This window comes from Schistocerca gregaria, chromosome 2 (assembly GCF_023897955.1).
Source record: "Schistocerca gregaria isolate iqSchGreg1 chromosome 2, iqSchGreg1.2, whole genome shotgun sequence".
NCBI lineage: Eukaryota > Metazoa > Arthropoda > Insecta > Orthoptera > Acrididae > Schistocerca > Schistocerca gregaria.
Window position 1 is genome coordinate 760,246,298 of NC_064921.1, and position 23,595 is coordinate 760,269,892.

Here is a 23,595-nt window from a genome sequence, read left to right on the forward strand (position 1 = left end):
CCAAATAAATATAGCACAGGTAACATTAAAAAAATGTTCAGTTGCCGAACTAAGGAAAGTATGGAAAACCATCACTAAGTGAAACATTTAATCGATTCCAAGCACAGTGTTGGGCTCATTTCCTAAAACATAACAACCCAATGCCCCCCCCCCCCCCCCCCAAAAAAAAAGAGGGGCAGGAATTCTGATTTTTAGGATAGTAGATATTTTACTATTAGAAGTTCATTGAAGAGGAGCATTTATTCTCGTAATTACTTTTGTTGTTAACAATATCTATGCTTGGGTATTGTGTTGTTATCTTCTGAAGAATTCACATCTAATGACGCACACATGAAGATTATAATTTCTATTACAGTATTGTTGATGTGCAACAACTTATAATCGTATTTTGAAATATTGCATTACAAAAATATATACAAAAAAGAATGAAAATTAGAGTTAACATTTACAAAAGCAGTATCACGTGAAACAAATAAATATGTAGCTACAAAATAAGTATCTGCATGTCAGCTTGTATTGTAATTGTGTCATGCATCAGGCTGTTGTGTTTTGCATGCATTGTTGCCATTCACTTGGGGACGGATTTCATTGATCTAAATTGTACAGAAAATGGTTAATTCACCTCCACACTAACTACAAGCAGCCATTGTTTGGACAGGTGTACATCTTCACTGCCCCACCAAAATGTTTAAATGCACATATCACTTCTATTCAGTAACTACTTAGTATACTGCTACTTAAAACCACCTGTTGCCCACTAGTAATTACTAGAAATGTTTTTACCTATTTCTCATTGTTACCATTTGTACTACTATAAAAATTATCATCATCACTTACATTACTCACTTCACTTCCCATGTAAAAAGTTCTCATTATAAACATCTTTTTTTCCCTCAACAAATATTTCATTATCATCACTCAACTACTGAATGTCATCAATAAAAAAACGTGCCTGCACAGTCTTTTCACTCATACAATTAGAAACATAATTTCACTTAATTATTATTCAGTGTGTCCTTCTCAGCTTCCGTCAAAAAGACATATCTGCACAAAAGAAACATCGTCACTTAAAACTACTGACACAGGAACCATTGCCTACCCATAAATACCTTCAACCACATTAACCACAGGTCATACTGCCTGCATACAAATAACCTCAGTAACTGGAACATATACCTCCACGTATATCTCCATCCACAAAAACATCAATCACAAACTAATCAATTTATCAGTATTGCCATTCACACAAGCATTCATCTCATCACAGCACACAGCTGAAGTGTGATTCAGACTTCCTCTTTATATATTAATTATGTCAAATCCACATTATCTCTTCAGCAAGTACACTTGCAATCTTATCATCCTTACAATTAAACCTCCAATATTAAACTCCCATCCATAATTATCTGCCTCTCTACAAAATATCCCTCACTTAACTTCCTCTCATCACTATACCTAGAATTATTCCATCCCTTACTCCTATTTATTTCCTGATTCAATGCCCAAATTAATGTTCCAGTTGCAGCAAACTTGTTTTCCAAATTCTATCCCAGCTGTCCCTCTTTATTCATTTCAAACTTGCATGGCCTTTTCAGCTGAGCAAATTTTCTCAACACTTTGCTGCAAAACTCCCTCACTGTCAATCTTTCTCCTCTGGCTCTTTCATAACTTCATTTGAAGTTGGATTTGTTTGGGCTGCCCGCAGTTTATGTCGACAAACATTTTCCCAAACACTACATGAGAAAAAATTTGGCATGAACTTTCATTTTTCTATGTCTGATGAGAACCCTCCATCAATCTTTCAATAAACATAATTTTTCATTTCTTGTTCATACCCTGTACAAAATAATCCATGGATGCACCAAGAAAATTTACTGCTTGGCATCTGCTTACACATTTGTGATATCTGTCCCATTGTGTGTCTGCATTACTGTCCATCCCGCATTTCCAAAAACACCGCTTAGCTTTAAATTACTTGTCCTACTGTCCATATGGCTAACTTCAAAATTTATTGCAACAAAATTTACACCATTAGCATTCAGACTACCACTCACAATTTCTCCCATAAAGACAATATTATCTGCAGCTGTATTTGCACATTACAAACATCATGACTAACAGACCTATTTGATGTGGGAACCACTGCCTGCTCACAATTAAACTCTACATCATTTCCAACTTGTGCTCTCAAATTACCGGCTGAGCTTGCCACTTCAGTTGTCTGCCAGCCACAATCTTGCTATCCATCTCAGTGAGGGCTTGCCTTGCCACCACTTGTGTCGCACAACTGCTCACCTGAATCAATCTCAACCTTTAATTCAGCCTCAACTGTATGAGTTCTGGCAAACATATTCCTTTCTACCTCCCAAAACTTTACTGTTAAATTCTCCAATTGATTGTTGAAATCCTCATTTTTACAACCAAAATCATCTTTTAAATGCCTCGTAGAATTCTCTGTTTCGCTGCCTGTGTAACTCTCTAAACACCCCTGGACTCATCTGTCTTGCCGTTGATTTGAATAATCGACAAGGTGTAGTCATTTCCCCTGCTTCTTACTGCCTCTCCAGGCTCTGAGACTCACTTTCATTAGCTGTGAGCTGACAGACACTGGGTGACTTTTTAATTTTGTGATCCATTGCTGTGGCCAACAAGAGAGCTGAAAATCAAAAATAATGTACCTGTTGTGAACCCTTAACTGTAATTGAGATTGTGACCCTACTGCTGCTGTGACTGCTGCTGCTGTCGGCTGCTCCGATGCGTTGCAGTGCACTGGCTACGTGTGGTGTGGTGTGGTGTGGTGTGGTGTGGTGTGGTGTGTGGTGGTGTGGTGTGGTGTGGTGTGGTGTGGTGCTGTGCTGTGCTGTGCTGTGCTGTGTATGGCTTGGCAGTGGCATCTCCAGTTACCAGCCAGCTGGTCGGCACTCAAATGGACATTCTTGGTGGTACTGTTGGCCAATCGCAGACATCTTTATTGCAGATCATTGAACTGGCATCACACAGAATCCTGCACTGCCTTAATGAGTTAGTTCACTGTGAACTATAATGAATAAGCCTCCGTATGTGACTATACAAGTGGAATATAAATGAAATGTTCCATAATAGCTGTCTAATTAAATTCAGGGGGCAGATCACTCTCAAACTTAACCACAGAAAAGCTTTTAACCTTTTTAGTTCCAGGGCACTGGTAGCATGCTTTTACCCTCTAATGCTTCTCTTACATGTAATTGATGACACAGAGCGCTGAAATTTGTTGTTGTAAGTAATGACACTTCGCAGAAGGTAAGCAAACTACTGGTGCATGAGTCTTAGGAGTGACGTCTGTTCTCTATGCAGGTAAGTCACCAGTCCCGTGCATCATATGCGACACATAGGAAGCATCACATACATTCCATCTCTTCCAGACTTCAGTCCCAACTGCCTATAGAACAGCAAAACTAAACAGTAACTCTGTCAGCCTGAGTGTGCAAAAATGGGAGCTGTTATTTAAACCCTTCCATTGACGTGAGTGATGCGAGCACACTTCCGTCTTCCCAAACATGCCTAAAACTATAAATTCAATGCTTATATGTGCACTATGTATGAATTTGCATGCAAATTTCGCCAGCTTTCTAAAGCTGATTGTAGTTTTTCTGTAACTTAAAAGTTTGACCACAAAAAAATGGTTTTGTCCAAATAAATGCTATTTTATGTTGTTATGTTATCAATAAAAATAACAATTAAAACCAATGTTACCCATCTGTCACTAATTACATCAACTTATTAATGATGCCACTACTTTTTTAGACACTATATTTTAAGAATCACTTAAGGTGTTACGGAGATTTTTAAAGACCATAGTATACGAGGGTCATTCAATAATTAAAGAGACAAATTGGTCTAGGGAAAAAAACTGTTAGTAGGGCAGGTAGGGTACTTTTATGGCTTTAAGTTGGAGTAACTGGGGTGAGCCCTGATCAGCTGATGTATCAACATTGTTTTGTTTATAACCTCAAAAATATATTTCAAGATGACGAGTCCACTTGAAACATCCCCATTAGTTGTGTGACGTTATGTTATTTATTTTCTACTTGTTGAAGGTGAGAAACCAGTGAATATACAGGGTGGTCCATTGATAGTGACTGGGCCAAATATCTCACAAAATAAGCATCAACCGAAAAAACTACAAAGAACGAAACTCGTCTAGATTGAAGGGGGAAACCAGATGGCGCTATGGTTGGCCAGCTAGATGGCACTGCCGTAGGTCAAACGGATATCAGCTGCATTTTTGAAGTAAGAACTCCCATTTTTTATAATTTTTTTGTGTAGTACGTAAAGAAATATGAATGTTTTAGTTGTAAAGAAATATGAATGTTTTAGTTGTAAAGAAATATGAATGTTTTAGTTGGACCACTTTTTTCGCCTTGTGATAGATGGCGCTGTAATAGTCACAAACGTATAAGTACGTGGTATCACGTAACATTCCGCCAGTGCGGACGGTATTTGCTTCCTGATACATTACCCATGTTAAACTGGACCATTTACCAATTGCAGAAAAGGTCAATATCCTGTTGATGCATGGCTATTGTGATCAAAATGCCCAACAGGCGTGTGCTATGTATGCTGCTCGGTATCCTGGACATCATCATCCAAGCGTCCAGACCGTTCGCCAGAACAGGAAACAGGAAGTGTTCAGCCACATGTGAAACATCAACCACGACCTGCAACAAATGATGATGATGCCCAAGTAGGTGTTTTAGCTGCTGTCGCGACTAATCCGCACCTCAGTAGCAGACCAATTGCGCGAGAATTGGGAATCTCAAAAATGTCGGTGTTGAGAATGCTACATCAACATTGATTGCATCCGTACCATATTTCTATGAACCAGGAATTGCATGGTGACGACTTTGAATGTCGTGTACAGTTCTGCCACTGGGCACAAGAGAAATTACGGGACGATGACAGATTTTTTGCACACGTTCTATTTAGCGATGAAGCGTCATTCACCAACAGCGGTAATGTAACCAGCATAATGTGCACTATTGGGCAACGGAAAATCCACGATGGCTGCAACAAGTGGAACATCAGCGACGTTGGTGGGTTAATGTATGGTGCGGCATTATGAGAGGAAGGATAACTGGCCCCCATTTTATCGATGGCAATTTAAATGGTGCAACATATGCTGATTTCCTATGTAATGTTCTACCGATGTAACTAAAAGATGTTTCACTACATGGCAGAATGACGATGTACTTCCAACAGGATGGATTCCGGCACATAGCTTGTGTGCGCTTGAAGTGGTATTGGATTGCATATTTCATGACAGGTGCATTGTTCATCAAAGCATCATACCATGGCCCGCACCTTCACCCCATATGACGTCACCGGATTTCTTTCTGTGCAGAAAGTTGAAGGATGTTTGCTATTGTGATCAACCTACAATGCCTAACAACATGCGTTAGTGCATTGTCAATTCACGTGCGAACGTTACGGAAGGTGAACTACTTGCTGTTGAGAGGAATGTTGTTACACGTATTGCCAAATGCATTGAGGTTGACGGATATCATTTTGAGCATTTAATGTGGTATTTAAAGGTAACCATGCTGTAACAGCATGGTTCTCAGAAACGATAAGTTCACAAAGGTACATGTATCACATTGGAACAACGGAAATATAATGTTCAAACGTACCTACGTTCTGTATTTTAATTTAAAAAGTAACTACCTGTTACCAACTGTTCATCTAAAATTGTGAGCCATGTGTTTGTGACTATTACAGTGCCATCTATCACAAAGCGAAAAAAGTGGTCCAACTAAAACAAAACATTCATATTTCTTTACGTACTACACGAATATGTAATAAAAAATGGGGGTTCCTATTTTAAAAAAACGCAGTTGATATCCGTTTGACCTATGGAAGCACCATTTAGCGGACCAACCATAGCGCCATCTGGTTTCCCCCTTCAAGCTAGACAAGTTTCGTTCTTTGTAGTCTTTTTGTTTGACACTTATTTCGTGAGATATTTGGCCTGGTCACGATCAATGGACCACCCTGTATACTGTAGAATGTCTAAAGTTCATGGTGAATGTTGTATGAATAATGCAAATTCTTACAAGTGCTTATAGCAGTTCAAAAATGGTTGTGACTCGGTGACTGACAAACACCATTCTGGTCGACCAGTTGCAGTTTCAACTCCCTAACTGTAAGTCAAATTGATGACATTATTCATGCTGACTGCCGTGTGACTGTGGAAATGATAGTTGATAAGTTTCAAGTTAGTACTGGTACAGTTCATAACATTGTCTGTAACAAGCTGAAGTACCGCAAAACATGCAAGATGAGTCTCAAATGAGTTGACACGGCTGCAGAAGAATACAGGGTTGAGAGAGCGCACAGAGCTAAAGGAAAAGAATGTGAGCACTTCCTCAACAAAATTTTAACTTGTGATGAAACTTGGGTTCACTATTATGACCTGGAATCAAAAAGACAAAGCATGGGGCGGAAACACACCAACTCACCTGTCAAGAAAAAATTCAAAATTCAAGCATCAGCAGGAAAAGTCATGTTGATGGTGTTTTGGGATGCTGGAAGTCCAATTTTTTGTCATTATCTCGAAGAGCAGCGTACAATGAACAGCCAATACTACTCAAGTTTGCTTTTAAACAAGGTGAAGCCAGCCATGAGAGAGAGAGAGAGACGTCGTGGATCTCGTAGGAGAGGTGTTATTCTTCAGCAGTACAATGCACATCCTCATATTACTCAACTAACTCGTGAAACCATTGACAGTCCTGATTTAGCACATAGTGATTTCCATTTGTTTGGTGCACTGAAGGAGGCATTACATTTGAAGAGGTTCCAGGATGAGGACGGGAAAAAGTTTGTGGGAAATTGGTTCAAACATCAAGGTAAAGAGTTCTTTGCAGCTGGAATAAAAAAAGGTTGCAGGCCATTGGAACAAGTGCATAAATTTTCAAGAGGATTGTCAAAAAGTAGAAAAAGTATTGTTTTGTGAAAATAAACAATTTTTTTCTTCTGACCAATTTGTCTCTGTAATTGTTGAATGACTCTCGAACATAAAACATTTAAAATTCAGTAACTTAAAAACTATGTTCTGTTATGCACTCATCTTAATTGTGTCATTATAACTATGTTACTGGCTTCTCTGTCATCATTTGAGTTTAGTTTTTAATAGATCTAATCTTATTTGGTATCTGTTCTGACCAGTCAGATTGGCCATGGTGATTACTCTGCTTTGTTCCATGCTAACGACTGGGCTTTCTGAACATGCATACAGTGCCAGTGTGTGCCTGACTTGCGATCTAAAATTCTCATATTCCGAACATCTGTCAGTTACTGCTTCAAAGTGTGCCACCATATGTTGATGACAGCATGAAATTAGCACAGCTACTAGGCACTGCCTGGCTTGACCAAGCTGTCTAGTCAACAAGCCCAACTCATTTACGTCTGCTTCTATCATCACAACAGAAAGTGCGCATATGGCCGTGTACGTTCATTTCAAATGCTTGTGTGTCCTCTTTGTCTGTACAAATTGTCCACCTTTCATTTCTGTATAAGCTGCTCTCAGATATATACTTTAGACTTTTTTACACTTTAATTTGTATTTGATGTTAATATACACGGGTTTTCAAAATCTGAGGATGAAAGTAACTTTTGCGTCATGTTTCACTGACAAGTAACAAAGCTTGATGAAACTTGACCATACATAGAACGTGTTGTTACAATATAGTATAGTGTAGCATAGAAGGTAACTGATACAATTTCTTGGGTGCATTACATGTTCCCACCTCTTGCCATGTGAGGATATGTCCAGCATTGTCAGACTCAATCATTTTGGTGATCCAGGTGTTATGGTGCAGGCAGGCATAATGTTGCATGGATGTACTGACCTCCAAATCTTTGAATGCAGTTGGCGTAATCGAGGCAAAGTACTCTGTGCCCATGTGAGTCTTTTCAGGGGTGCAGTTGGTCCTGGCTTCATTTTTATGGATGACAATGCACGATCAAAATAAACAACAAAGTTGATAAGCACAGGTAGCAAGGGAATATTTGACAAGTGGACTGGCCCATCTATTCCCCTCACTTAAATCTTACTGAGCACATGTTGGAAGCTTTGGGGAGATTTATTGCAACACGTTCACATGCACCATGAACCATCCAGCAGTTGTCAACAACACGGGTGGAGGCATGGAGTACCCTACCACAACTACTCCTCATCACCCTTTTGGCCAGCATGGGAGCATGTTGCAGAGCATGCACTAACAAATGTGGAATCACAGTACTATTAAGAACCATATCCTGTATTTCGTAATGTCCAGGGGATAATAATGAATTGAGCTGACTTAACCTGGCTATTGTGTTTGGATGAAAGTGTCATTTCTGTTTCTGTTGCATATTTCTTTCAGTGCCTTCTGTACTCTATTAAACTGCAGCAGTTCTTTCTACGTATGGTCCAAATTTCATCAAGCTACTGGCATGTTATTTGGCAGTGACATTTCATATGAAAATTACTTTCATCCTTAAGTTTTCCTCGCCAACGTTTTTAAGAATCAATTCTTTTTGGAGATCTTGCTAGTATTTGGTTTTCATCCTAACTAACTAAAAGCATGCAGATTATTGCATTAAGAAACTTGAGGAGTGTACACAATGAAACATACCTGCAGAATGGAAAGAATCACAACAGGTGAACTACAGAGACTGATATTGCTCATGTTCTTTTTGTATATAATTGATCCTCCATTATCCATCCAAGAAACAGATATAGTTCTCTCTGCAGATGGTTCAAGTAATATAAACAGTCCTAATGGAGTCACATCAACACTTTGTTCTGCAAATGGACTGTCACAGGGTTTAGATAAAACACGAGACATACAATTTAATGCTGCAAATGACCTGATCACACAATTAGAAATAATACGTGAGGGTAAGTCAATATATGAGACAGCAATGTAGGAAAAGATAGATTGATAAAGAAGACTGTCAGGTTGCAGACAGGCACTGTCTTCTACTCCCAATTCTCAGCTCTCACCCTGTTTATTTGCAGCCCTCTGCCAATGCATCCTCACATCATTCCTTCTCCTTTCCTTTTTTGTTTCTTTTTTCCCTGCCTCCCTGCGCCAAAATTTCTTGACACTTTGCCTGTTGGAGTCTAGACCCTACACACTCCTCCAGACAGCATTCATTTATCTCTCCACCTGTACACTACTATCCCTTCCCATTCCCCAACCCCTCCAGATTGCTGCTTGCATCCCACGTGATAGTTGCATTCCGGCCTGAGGTGCTGGAGTTGGCAGTCATTTGTGCATGAGGTGTGCTTGCTGTGTATGTCTCTCTCTTTTTGATGTGTCTTCTTTACGGTAAGTAGCATCTATCTTTTCCTACATTGTTGGTATTCCTACCTGGAGTTTCCATTGTTTCAATATATGAAACGCAATATTCTGATGTTTCAAGTGTTTATATTGGTAAGAAACTGAATTGGAAGTCACATGTTACAGGTCACCATAAACTTCTTAGCTCTCTTGTTTTTAGTATGGTATCAGATTTTGGAGATGAAAATGTAAAAATGTTGACCTATTTTCTTATTTTCATTCACTAATGTATTATGGCATCATACTTTGCTGTAACCCATCATTGCGGGGAAAAAAGAAGATGTGTAGCAGAGATGCGTGTAATAAGAATTAACAAGTTTGTTTCACTCTAGAACTTCTTGTAGAAAGCTCCTTAAATGGTTGGGCATACTGACAATATCCTTAAAGTGCATTTACTCACTTGTGAAGTTTGTTGTTTGTAATCAACCGTAGTTTGAAAATGAAAATAGCATTTTTAAATGTAATACTAGAGGGAGAAATGATTTATGTTACCCAGCACCCAGCATTAGAATGGCTCAGATTGGAGTAAGATGTTCAGCCATAAAAAACTTCAACTACCTATCAAGCTATATAAAGAATCTAATGGATAACAAAGTTATCTTTAAATGCAAACTGAAATCATTTCCACTTGACAAATATTTCTTTCCCTTAGAAGAATTTCTTAAAGTGTTGCAGTATGATTTTGTTTGTCTGGGAAGATATACTATATTGTAAAACTGAATCATTCCATGTTGTAGAAAGAGTTCACAATTGTAATCCGTGGAACATGCAAATTAACTTCCTTACTTCCTGTTACCAGTCTAAATTTTCTGCAACTGCCACTGTTGGTTTTTGTGCTGTCCAACTAGCAAAACTTGTCACCTAAATCCATCATCACATTTCTTAATCTGGTTCTCACATAAACACCTGATTAGATTCAGCTACAATCAATTTTTAGGTTTGTTTTACTTTTATTGGTGTTCATTTTACAATTTCTTGTCAAGGCACTAGCCAACCTGTTCAACTGATGTACCAAATCGTTTCCCATTGCTGATAGAATTTTGATGTCATTGGGGCAAACTTCAAAAGTTTTATTTCTTCTCTATGTTCTCGTTTTCCAAATATCTTTGTAGTTTCTTTTACTGTTTCTTTGTGCACAGATTGAATGGTAGGCTACAAACCATCTCTCTTTCTTCTTTATTATTACCTTCCTTTCATGTGTTTCAGCACTGTGTTTGGTCACTGTACAAATTGTAGATCATATTTTGCCCCCTGAATTTTATCCTTGATAACTTCAGAATTTTAAAGATTGTATTGCTTGAACATTGTAAGGAACATTTTCTAAATCTATAAATGTGGGTTTTTCTTTGTTCAGATATCTTTCTTGAGTCGTGAGATTAGTGTAGCCTTCTGTTTTCCTGCATATTCCTTGATCCCAAAAGTATCTTTCCCCAGGTTGTTTTGTAACAGTCATTCTGTTTTTCTGTAGATAATTTGTGTTAGTATGTTACAACTGTAGTGTCGTAGTGGCCCCTTATCAGTTAGAGGGCCCGCACAACAGACAAGGATGGTGGCCTGCTGACCTTCCTTCAAGAGCTCTCCAGTTAACTTAAATATAAACAGACTTTCCGCATGAACACAGCACTACTTTGTGAAAAGCCATGTGACAGAGATCCGCATCTCGTGGTCGTGCGGTAGCGTTCTCGCTTCCCACGTCCGGGTTCCCGGGTTCGATTCTCGGTGGCGTCGGGGATTTTCTCTGCATTGTGATGGCTGGGTGTTGTGTGATGTCCTTAGGTTAGTTAGGTTTAAGTAGTTCTAAGTTCTAGGGCACTGATGACCTACGATGTTAAGTCCCATAGTGCTCAGAGCCATTTTTGAACTTTTAGCACTCCACTGTATCAGTGTTATAAGCATGCCAGCAGAGTCAGACAGGCAGTGTGTACCTACAGCTAGGACAGCTCCGGCCAATACCTTTGCTGGCTCTAGCCTAGTAGACACTCACAGTAGCCTTCAGTAGAAAGTTGTATTTTGTTGGGCATAATGCCACTTTGTAATTGTGTAGCATAGTATTTTGGTTATTATTTCTTTCCATTGTCTTGTACTCGTATCTGGTTTTTGCCACCACAATAATTGTTGAATTTCTTGGTGTTCTTGTGTTTGGAAATTAGTGCACACCAAGAAGGTGTTTTATTTAAATAAAGTGTGTTTAGACTTGATTGACCGCAAGACATTACATGTAGCTTATTAAACTGATAGCTCAATAATACATGGGCCAGCATCTGTTATCTTTGATACTGGGATTATTACCGTCTGAGGAGGGTATCATTTTGGTGGTCTAAGTGTTCTGCATACTAGGTGGAACCGTTGTATCACAGTTGGTTCTGTTGAGGATTTTAATGATTGTTAGGAAATATCATGCTGTACTTCGATTTGGGTCTTTCCACTCACTACGTAATTCTTCTCTTCCATTATTGCATCTTACGTCTCATCTTCACCTACTATATCTTCTATTTTGTAACAATGTTTTCAAGCTTCTTTGCCTACCTTTCAGCCTCTTCCTCTTTGCTTAGAAATGGCTTCCCATCAGTGCTTTTGATGTCCATGCAGCTGCCTGTCTTAACTTCAAAGATTTCTTTAATTTTCCTATAAGTAGTGTCTAATTTTCCTATAAGCAGTGTCTATCTTTAGTATAATAATACAGTTTCAAGTATCTCCTGCAGCCATTCTGGCTTTGGAGATTTCTGTTGTCTGTTAATTTCATGTTTTAGGTATCTGTATTTCCTTTTGCAGACTTCATTTAGTCCGTATTTATGTTTTTCCTGTTACCATTTAAAATTAGTGTCATGTGAGCATTGAGAGATTTCTGTTTGGTCTTGACATTTTGCCTAGTTTTTCCTCTGCAGCTTCACTTTTTTTCCTCTCAAAGTTGTTCATTCATCTTTTGTTATATTCATTTCCCTTATTCATTTACTCATTGTTTAATGCTACCTTTGAAGCTCTCAATCTGCGTTTGTTTTAACTTGTCAATTCCCCATCTCCTTAGTTGGCTACTTTATAGCAGGTTTTTTTTTTTTTTAACTTAGGATTTCATAACTACTGAATCATAATTTCAGTGCTAATGTAACTGTGTCCTCAAAAAAGTTGTGTTAACATAACAATATCTTTTATGTGAACGCTTTAATTTCTGTAAGTATAATAGTCATTTTTTTAGAATTTGCTGTATCCATAATGTTTCATATTACATAATATATGGGAATGTTAATAAAAATAAAGAATGCTTTCTAATAAGCGGGAATGTGTCAGCTGTTTATGCATTGGATACTAATGTACAAATCTTACTCCAGATGTATGAGTATGCTGAAGAGCTGATACGAAGTAATACAGTTATGTCTCAGACACCATCAAATTAGTCACAGCTGCAGAGTTCATGTAATTGCATTCATGAAAGTGTTTTTAGTATGGAAAATACTACTCTACTCTAGAGCACACCACTCTGCACACCTGATTTGCAGCTGTATTCTTGTTACTCACATTCCTCTCAGCAGCGTACACAAAAAATGAAGTGAAACATTGTCAGTAACTTTTGTAGAAATCAGATTATTGTCACAAGAGTTAAAGGGCGGCAGTAATTGAGAAGGAAGTGATACAGTTGTAGCCTGTCCTCCCCGTTAATCTGTACATTGAGCAAACAGGAAAGGAAGCTAAGGAGAAATTTGAAAAGAAAATTAAAATTTTGTGTGATGTCCAGAAAAGTAAAATTAGGGTGATGGTGTTGCTGGGGGAATTGTGTTAGAGAATGAGTTACTGTGAAAAGATTGGACTGGGTTTCACTTGATAAATGCTTGTAACATTTGATACCATACTGTTCTGCTCAGTAGCTCGGTACAGGCTTTTGTTAAAGTTTCGAGAACATAATTTCACCAAAGAGTCAAGCAGTATATTGCTCCCTCCTACGTATATCTCGCGAAGAGACCAGGAGGATAAAATCAGAGAGATTAGAGCCCATACAGAAGCATACCGAGAATCCTTCTTTCCACGAACAATACGAGACTGGAATATAAGGGAGAACCGATAGAGGTACTCAGGGTACCCTTCCGGAGTATGGATGTGGATGTAGATGTAGATGTGTTGTAATGTCCGTAGATCCTCCTTTGCACCCTCTCCACAAGATATTAGAGACATTGTTGCTCAAGTCTGTCCCACTTTTCTTGCATTGGCTGTCCCAAGGTCATGTAGTATGTGAGAAGGGTTCTTGTGGTAGCACACTTATATTTCAACTGGTCATAAGTTTGGTTAGTTGGGTTCATTCAGTTGATTACTGCCACCTGCAGAAAGGCTTTTGTACATTGTCATCTTGAAAGATGGACCCATTGTCAAAAAATATTGGCTGTAGGGCTCAAAACATGACTGAATTTGTGGAATTTTACGTCTGTGATTTTCACTAGCAGCTGACCACCTTCACATTCTTTTACCACTATTAATCATCAGGTATCGGACAATTCTTGCTCTCGTCAACGAAGAGACATTAATGCTATGGTTTCATGTTATGTTTCAGGTGTTCCTTTGCCCACTTCTTCTACTCTCCTCCTTTATCTGCATGCCTCACATCTTTACAGCTATGAGATGCTCAAAAGGAGGAACTATAGTGAGAGATTCTTCAGTCCACAACTTCAGAAATCAGAGTTTAGTATTCTGGTCTTGACTTCCATTTTGGTATCAGTGGGATAAAAATAAAGTGTGTGGATAGATGAGTTTCATCTGTTGACTAAATTTATGTAGAACCAAAACTTCTTAAGTTTTCTGACAAATTGTTATAGTTTAGCTTCATAGAATACTTCTCACATGTGGTGCTTACGTCATTGTAACTTTGTTCATCATTCTTTTGTTAGCAAGTCTTTGGATTCATTTTAGTGTTCACTGAATATTTATTTGCTTTTGTAGTAACTTTCAGAGCACTATTGAACTTTGATAGATCTTCCACATTAACTATACAGTACGGCATATACGTCTCTAATGTGCCCCATACAGTACTATTGAGTTTGTACCAAAGGTCCAGTACATTTTTCTCCCAAGATCAATTTTATGTCACATTTGCTATGTGAGAATGTTTCTGTAGCAAAAGCACATTTACACAACCACACAGACATCCAAACATAAACACACTTGGCCGCAGCAAGTCTCCAGTGTTCTCACTGAAATCACGGTTTTGTGTGTGTGTGTGTGTGTGTGTGTGTGTGTGTGTGTGTGTGTGTGTTTTGTAAGATGGTGTAAATACTGTTTTGTTTGTATGCTTCTACACACCGTACATCAGTCAGCTATAGGTAAGTGGTCACTTTATTTTATTTTTGACTCCATCCAAGAATTTCCAATATTTGTATGCATGTTTAATGGATCCGTACAGCAATGAGATCACCCTAGATCGGGAAAGTGTCAAGATTATGGTTTTGGCTTAATTTTAACTTTGTGGCCTGAGGTTCTTTCTGGTACCACAAACATCAGTTCATTTGTGTATTGTATTTTCTGAAGTAGGAATTGGAGATCAACACAGTATTTGTCTAAATGAGTGTGTGAAACTACCTAAAACCCACTCTCATCCTGGTCGATGTAGCAGATCAGCAGTCGCTAATTCACCACATGGATTTGATCTGGGTCTATATCATCTTCCCGTCTTGCAAGCTAGTGTGCTGCACATTAAGTTAAATGAGGCTTTCATTAGATTACAGCTGAATATGTAACAATTTTACAGTGAAACTACTAAAATTAAAGCTTTTTATCAGTCCGGTGATTGGTTTGAACGCCACAGCGCTTTACAAGGTATGAGTCTACTAGATGTGACATGCCCTCACCTTCCTCTGGTTTTAGGGGCTCTGCAGTTTAACCTGGAATCTGAACCATGACACAACTTGGCTCTTTTCACATTAAGAAACATTAACAGAAGTGATAAATAATGAAGGTAAGAGGAGGAGGCCAATTACACTCGATTTTGGCACTAAGGTTTCGATTGCAAACTTTGCTGCAGCCTTTTCCCAAAATATTTCCAGTCTTAAGTTCTTGCGCAAACAGTTCCATGCAAGTTTTCCACAAATTCTGCCTCACATAACTCTCAGCTTTGAACATATGCTGTTTTGTTGTGAGTACCATTTTATATTGCATTCAAATGGTCCTAAACATGTCTTTACATCTCACTCATTTGAAACATAATGACACAGTGAAGTGCTCAGCACAGAGCATTCGAGAGATGCACAAGCATGTGACAGCAAGCTATTGGTGCATTTAAATTGTGATTACCAGCATTATCCATTATGGGCAATTCTCCTGTTTATTATCAAAGGTCAGTTCCACATCAGTGTTGTTAATAGATTCCATGCCAGTTATATTTTGCCCACCCTATAGAAGTCTGGGGACTATCTGGGGTCAAGCCCCAGACCTTTTAATCAGAAGTCTGCTATTTAACCCCTGAGTCACACTGTGAAGCTACTACTGTATTACAAGAACAACAATAAATGATTAGTAACTTCACATTTAAAAATTCATTTTCAGAACAATTTAACATGTCCAGTTTTTTACCAAATGTTTGAGCAGTCAGTTTGACAGTATATCTTTACATATAAAAGTAGATTTTTTTTATTCGAGGGATTGGCATGTGGGGAAAACACATTGTTGATGTTGTACACCTCTAACAGTTGAAAAGGACTAATAGCTTTCTCATGTCAATAGTCTTCGGGATTGTTGCCTGACTGATCTCAGCTACAGTGACATACTAATTAGGAAAAAGGCTGAAACCTGCCCATAGTGTAAATAGAAAATTATTTTGTTTACATGTTTTAAATGTATTACTGCTATATGTCAGCTGTAAAGTAATCTCTTTTATGAAGTAGTTGTAGTGTTCATTTAATCCAAAACTTAATTATAAACAGTGTTCTTCGTTTCTCCTCCAGGTGCAAAAATAAATTAATTTTTGAGTGAACCTATTCTTGAGCCAGCAACATAAAGCTTCACGGGGGTGACCTCAGTTCCGTTTCACAGTACTTAATAGCATACCCCTGTGATTTAATAATCAAACAGTGGAAAATCCAGGATGGAAAGGATGGAATAATAACAATAATGTGGTCTCGGCAGCCAGAGACTGTGGCCATGTATGTGTGATTTTCATTTGTGTGTGTGTCATTTGTGTGTGTGTGTGTGTGTGTGTGTGTGTGTGTGTGTGTGTGTGTGTTAATATTTGACTATCTTGAAATTGTTGAAGTAGTCATTTGTTTGGTAGGCTCCCATCCACAAGTCTGTCAGTGGTTTAGGAAGAACAATCCAACAGTAACAGACGTAAAGTAATTTTAAAAAGAGGACCCTACTGTGTGAGCCTTTAAGACAGTGCATGTCAGTTGAAAGGTTTACACCAGAATAGACCTACTGAGTTGCTTTTTGTACTCAAGCCATATTTTTTTTATTCTTAGTGCATGTCATTTTGATGTATAGTGTTATGTAGGTAGCAAATTGAGTTGCTTACATAGAGAGTGGGGTTCTTTGTAAGAAAGCACATCAGAGAAAATATTTATTGACAAGCAGTGGTAAGCAGTCCCAGTTGCTTAAATAATTTGCAGCAGGAGATCCTTGGATCTACTTAACAGATGTTCTGATCACTTTTTTTTTTTAGCGATAGAAAGAGTTTCTACCAAAAACACAATTTCATCTAACATGGTCCCTAATATGGGAAGGTACCCTGTATACAAAAGTCTTTGAGCTCCCACTTTTCACAGTTTGAAATAACTGATATTCCCAGTTGTGTTTAACTGAAGACCTAGGCACTTCCTGTTATCAACTATCTGTAATTGCTACTCTTTTTAAATGTAGCTGTTTATTTCCCTTCGTGTCTATGATTTTAGGAAAACTATATGAAATTTGTTCAACATACAGCAGTTAAAGGGGAATTTATCCAGTTGAAGAGTTTGGTAGTATATTTTTTGGTGCCTGTGGTTGTCGGATTTTCACTTACAATGTGTCATCTGCAAATTTAGTACATTTGCACTCATGATTCTCAGCTACCAACAGATATTAATCTTAAATCAGAAACAATAAAACACCCAGATACACTTCAGGATGAACGACTCATCAGCCTGATGTAACAGTTACGTCTGGTTTGCATTCCACAGCTTCCAAAATTACTTTCTGCATTCTGTTGATGAGACAGGATTTCTGCAGATTAGCTAATGGGCCCCTGATGCCTTGCTGCTGGATTTTCTTTAATAACAGTTTGTGATAAATACAATCAAAGAATTGTTGAAGAAGACAAATCCTCAATTGGATAATAGCCATGGAGATCTACAAGACCCGGAATGGATAAAGCAACAGTAATAGTAACAACAATGTTGGAAAAGACAGATTGCCTGTTAAGTCATATGTTCCGTAGAACCCAAATTGGCTTTTATTTAAAATTCAGACAAGCCAGACAACTTTTTGAATATGCAAACCAAAAAGGTTTGGTTTGCATCTGGATCATCCATTAGTCATGACATAATATTTCATTGGTTCATCCGGCCACCATCTTCAGCTGACAGAGCCGTTTGCCAGAGCTCACTGGAACTGATACCTGCTGTGAACAGAAGACCTTTTATACACCACAGAGACATATTATGTCAACATGACTTTATGATCCAGCTGCAGACATAAGAAGAATATAAGGAATTAATATGCAGGGAAAGTTTACATGGTCACAACTTTTAGAATACTTTGAAAATACTGTAAGAAGTGAAATTAATCAAATAGATTCCATATATCATGATTTTGTTATCTCAGTTGTTAATTTTGCCCAATAAGTACATATAGTTTGTTTATCCAGTCAGTTTTTTTAGAAATGTAGAATTGATTTTGTGAAAGTTCTCTGGAGTGCATACTCTATATTCCTTTTGGAAATATGTTTTCGAAAATTGTTAAATTTAGTATTGGCATCTTTTTTAAATAAATAAAATTCCCATCAATATTTGGAGGCATTTGTAAAACTTTTGATCTGTATTATTATCTACGAGCTTGCTTGTTCTGTAGGCGAGGGGTTCCAAACCGCTTCCCATGATGGAACAATCTGAGAATCCTGATACTTTGGTGGAACACCTTGCTTAATTTGAAGGTTGATAAAATTTTAAAACAGTGCAAAAACTTGTTGTATACAGTGATTTTTTTTTTAATTTGGAATCATAACTTACACTAAAGAGACAAGAAATACATCAGAATGTTGAGCTCTTATTCAGTTCCCGCAGAACACTAGTGTTTGGCAGAACACAGTTTGGGAAACCCTGCTCTAAACCACTACCAGTTTACTAAAGTGTTGCGGCTATATGTCATGAACAATGTCTTCTTCTACATTTTTTGTGTAGTTTATCTTCATTAAAAAAGAAATAAAATGTATTCACTAACGTAATTTGATAAGCTTAAAGGACATAATTTATTGCAAAAAACTGTTTCTTTAGTAAGAAACTTATTGTTACAGATTGCCCATGAAGCAAGATAGCAATGACACTGGATTATCTACACTTCCAACGCGTTTGACACGGTCTCAAAATCCTGCTTTTGTTGCAAAACAAAGAAGTTTCTTACAGAAAGTGACCAGGTCCTCAAGTGGTAGTTATAGTGCCGTGAAAGTACAAAATGAAGAAATGGAAGAGCAGAAGGATGATGATGAGAATGGTGATGATGATACATTTACTGCCTCAAAGACATATGTTAAGAGGAAAAGAGAGAGAAGTGAAGGACCTGCTGATCCACTGTCAATGGACCAAGATGATACACAGAAGACGAAGGCAGCCAGATTAAACAATTCAGCTGATGTCAAACTAGAGGTATAACATAATTATGGCATCTAGTGAGATTTCAGTGTATATCCTTACCAGTGACAAAATATTACTTTGTACTGCACTTCCCTTTGATCGTAGGTTCATAAATAATTATGCCACCACAACATGATAATTTCTTCCTTAGCAAGAATCACATCTCATTCATAAATTGTTTTTCATATTTGATCTATTTGCTTCTCTGCCAACAATCTTTCTTTCTTGTCATGGAGAGTATCAGTGGAGTATATGGACTTACATTAGTCAGCCAGCTTCCTGTGTACACCAGTGACATTTCTTTGTAAGTCTTCAAGAAGATATACTGTCAGTAATCAACAACAATGGTCCCTGCATCGGCACATCTCCTAACATTCAGAGGGAAGAAAATTTGGAAAAATGATATACTGTTTGGGAGATTATGTGACTGGCTTAAGTTCTTTAATTTTTTATATACATTTTTATGACACGACACATGAGTGTTTCACAATGCTGTAACTGGTTTTGACCAGCCTGTGGTCATCTTCAGACTGAATATACATGCTGCAATCAGTTTCCATTATCTTGTCTTCATTACTATCTGAAGGTGACCACTGGTTGGTTGTAACTGGTTACATTGTTGTAAAATGCTTGTGATAAATAACTGTCCAGCAGAACTACATGAATATAAAAATGTGTTACTGTTGTAGTTTTTTCCTGGTCTCATGATTGTTCATGTATTTTATGACTTGTACACTGTAATTCATTAGTGTCTAGACTAGCTGCTCTGTTTATGCCTTTGTGCATATTTGTATTTGAGACTTCTGCCTGAAGATGACGACTAATATCTGAAATTGAAACTGCAATTAATAAAAGATAAAATAATATTTGAGAACCATAAGTGGAAACAACTAAGTTTAATCATGTGATTGTGCCATAAAAAGTATTAAAAAATATCACAAATGACACTGTGTCACTGATGAGCTGATGAAGAATTGGAAAGATTGCTTCAGCGAGTCATAAAATCTATTTAATATACAGTCTATTTAATATACAGGTTTTTAATTTATTGTAAGCAGCATGGGACGTGTTTTCTTCAGTTGCATGTGCTCTTCATTGGAAATGTAAGTAATTGTTAATCAGAATTCAGCTGATATGGTCTGGAAAGTTCTGGTGGAATGTAAATAGCAGCTTAACTATGTAATAGAGGCACTGTGTCATCTAAAGTCACATAAACAGCATTGGCGTTGTTATCTGCTAGTCTCTGCCCCCCACCCACTTCCACCCCTGCCCACTGACCCTAACTTTATTCATATTGCACGTAAATATTTTTCACAAACTTACTCTTCTTCTTCTTCTTCTTCTGCTTCCCCGTCCTAATCCACTCTCTGCATACCATCACGTGCTGCACACTACTTTCCCTGCCTGCAACCAGAACAACCTCAACGGTGCCACATTCCTATCCTGTGCACGTGCTACCATTCCCCTCCCAACTATGAGGCATCCCTTCCCTGACCCTACTTCCCACTCCCAGCCTCCTTTTTCCACTTGCCCACTCCAGCCAACACAACCCCTCACCCTGTCCAAAGCAAGAAAGCAATATTGTTAGTTAAAATTCATATTTTCATCTAATAAAGGATCCAAAATTCAAAATTAGTTTTCTCCAGTTAAAAAAAAAATAAAAAAATAAATAACATAAAAAAATAACATAAAAAATACACAGGATGCCTGACCACAACACTGCTGCTTGTAAGACTGTTTTACTTTTTTAAATTAATTCTTCCACTAACTTAATTTCATTTTATTGAAATATTTGTTATCTAGAGTTCTTGTCACAATTGCAGTTACAGGATGCTTCTGGAAAAGTAAAGTGTCACTTTCTCTTCTTCTTCTTCTTCTTCTTCTTCATCTTCTTCTTTTTCTTCTTCTTGTGATATGGCTATACTTAGCAGAGTAGATCAGTTGGTGAGGGTGGAGGGGACCTTTAGCTTTCCATTAGTAATTAGCTCAATTTGCCTCCATGTCCTTCGATGATTAGGTGGTCTTTTTGTGTGAACATCTATGTAGTAGTTGCATCAGACTTACAGTGGAGACATTTTTATAGCAATGATATGCTCTTTAGGTTTTGCGTGAAGCTCGACAAGACACCTCTGGAAACGTTTGGAATGCTTAATGAAACGTTCAGGGATTATTGCCCTTACACATCATAGTCGAAACAGGTGGCATAAGATGTTGAGAGAGATGGAAAAGGTCGCTGATGAGGCCTGCACAGAATTCCTGTCAACATCACGTGACTCATATGCATCAATTACTGAATTCAGAACGTTGAATGAGTGTTTGCTTGATGTCAGAATTATTGGACTTGCCAAAAACGATTGTTCATGAGATTGTATTGGTAGACTTGGCCATGCAGAAGATTCGTACAACACTTGTGCCATGAGTTTTGACTGCAATGTGTGAAGAACTCTGACAACTCTGTGAAGATGATCCCAATTTCATGGGTAACGAGATCGCTGGGAATGAGTCAGGGTATTTAGTACTATCCAGAGTGAAAAGAGACAAGAGTGCAGAATGACTAACAATGTTACTGTAATGCCAGGAGGTGGCTTGCAGAAGCAGGTCCTGCATGAAGTCCATGCCCCCCCCCCTCCCTCTCTCTTCCTCCCCCTCTCCTTCTCTTTCTCTCTCTCTCTCTCTCCCTCTCTCTCTCTCTCTCTCTCTCTCTCTCTCCCTCTCTCTCTCTCTCTCCTCTCTCTCTCTCCCTCCTCTCTCTCTCTCTCTCCCTCCCTCCCTCCCTCCTCCCTCCCTCCCTCTCTCTCTCTCTCCCTCCCTCCCTCCCTGCCTCCCTCCCTCCCTCCCTCCCTCCCTCCCTCTCTCTCTCTCTCTCTCTCTCTCTCTCTCTCTCTCTCTCTCTCTCTCTCTCTCATCTCTCTCTCTCTCTCCCTCCTCTCTCTCTCTCTCTCCCTCCCTCTCTCCCCTCCCTCCCTCCTCACTCCCTCTCTCTCTCTCTCTCATCTCTCTCTCTCTCTCTCTCTCCTCTCTCTCTCTCCTCTCTCTCTCTCTCCTCTCCCTCTCCCTCTCCCTCTCCCTCTCCCTCTCCTCTCCCTCTCCCTCTCCCTCTCCTCTCCCTCTCCCTCTCTCTCCTCTCCCTCTCCCTCTCCTCTCCCTCTCCCTCTCCCTCTCCCTCTCCCTCTCTCCTCTCCTCTCCCTCTCCCCCCTCCCTCCCTGCCTCCCCCTCACCCCTCCTCCTTCCCTCCCTCTTGCTTTCTCTCTTTCTCCCCCCCCCCTCTTTTTTATGCAAAATGCAAAGGTGGTAGTGCACCATGAGTTCATACCTCTAAGGCCAGACCATCAACATTCGGTTGTCTTGAGTTCCACACTTTGTAGAAACTGTCTCACAACTACTTCAATGGCTTTCCTGAAGAGCATTCCCATTGATGAGTTCCAGAAATTTTGTGGCACATGGAAATCACACTGGCAGTATGTATTGATGCAGAAGGGTAATACTTTAAAGAATTTGAAGGTGTTGAACCTATCCTATCAATAAATTTCTGGACAAACCCTGTACAATTTGCTTTTTCTAGCTTTCCATTGTTTCCATTTAAAATGGCTCATTCAATCAGCATTCTCCTTTACTGTTTTACTCTGATTCTGTTTTCCAGTTTTTGTGTTAAAATCCAGGAATTGACACAGGAATTAAAAGATAATTCTCTTTGTATGGTAAAAGAGATCACTGGTCATGTAAAATTCTAAGCTCCAGTATCTTTCCATTTCTTTTTTTGTTTTTGCATCATTTCCAGTTGCTCACTTACTGAATGATAACATTTGTCTGGGTTTCCCAGGTATTTGTGCAATGGACTGTAACATTGTTCTACTATGTTGTTGCTTCATCCAAGTTGTTTGCCTTGACATTTGTTTTGTGACATTAGTATCCTTAACCATGTGTGTCTCACTTGACAGAGTTCTCTCTAATATATTTTATTGATCATCTGTCAGTTGGGCAGTTAGATTAGAAAATTTAAAGAGAGAAATGGATAGGTTGAGTGAGAGAGAGAGGGGGGGGGGGGGAAGAGAGACAGAGAGAGAGAGAGAGGGAGAGGGGGGGGGGGGGAATTTCATACAGTTTATATAATGGAGTGTCAAAGGTTTAGAAACCAGATTTTAAACTGCCAGATATTTTTAGAAGCAAACAGCAAATGTTGGAGTTTGAACCATGAACTTCAAATTACAACTCAAGAAGTTGCAGACCTGTACAGAAAATGGAGGAGACCTGGATAAACTGAAAAAAAACTAGATGTGACTGGCAGTTTCAAAGGGAGGAAATATTAAAATATGGTAAATCATTGAGCAAAGAAGAACAAAAAGTTTGATTGACAGCAGTGCAAAATGATTAAGCTGGAATGGTTAGAGGAGAAGTACAAAGATGTGGAAGCATGTATGAACACGCGATCTAGTGT

At 38.6% G+C, this 23,595-nt stretch overlaps 1 protein-coding gene across 9 annotated transcripts in view; it reads left to right on the forward strand.

Moving 5' to 3' along the window:
• Window positions 1–23,595, forward strand: part of LOC126334965 (uncharacterized) — a 289,683-nt gene that overhangs the window by 90,301 nt on the left and 175,787 nt on the right. For 8 of the 9 annotated variants that reach the window (XM_049997738.1, XM_049997739.1, XM_049997745.1 and 5 more), the window contains one exon: window positions 18,823–19,171. In XM_049997738.1, coding sequence (XP_049853695.1) covers window positions 18,823–19,171 — 349 coding nt within the window. Of the gene's footprint in view, window positions 1–16,282; window positions 16,481–18,822; window positions 19,172–23,595 lie in introns of all 9 variants that reach the window. The other variant, XM_049997741.1, reaches the window with a different exon arrangement.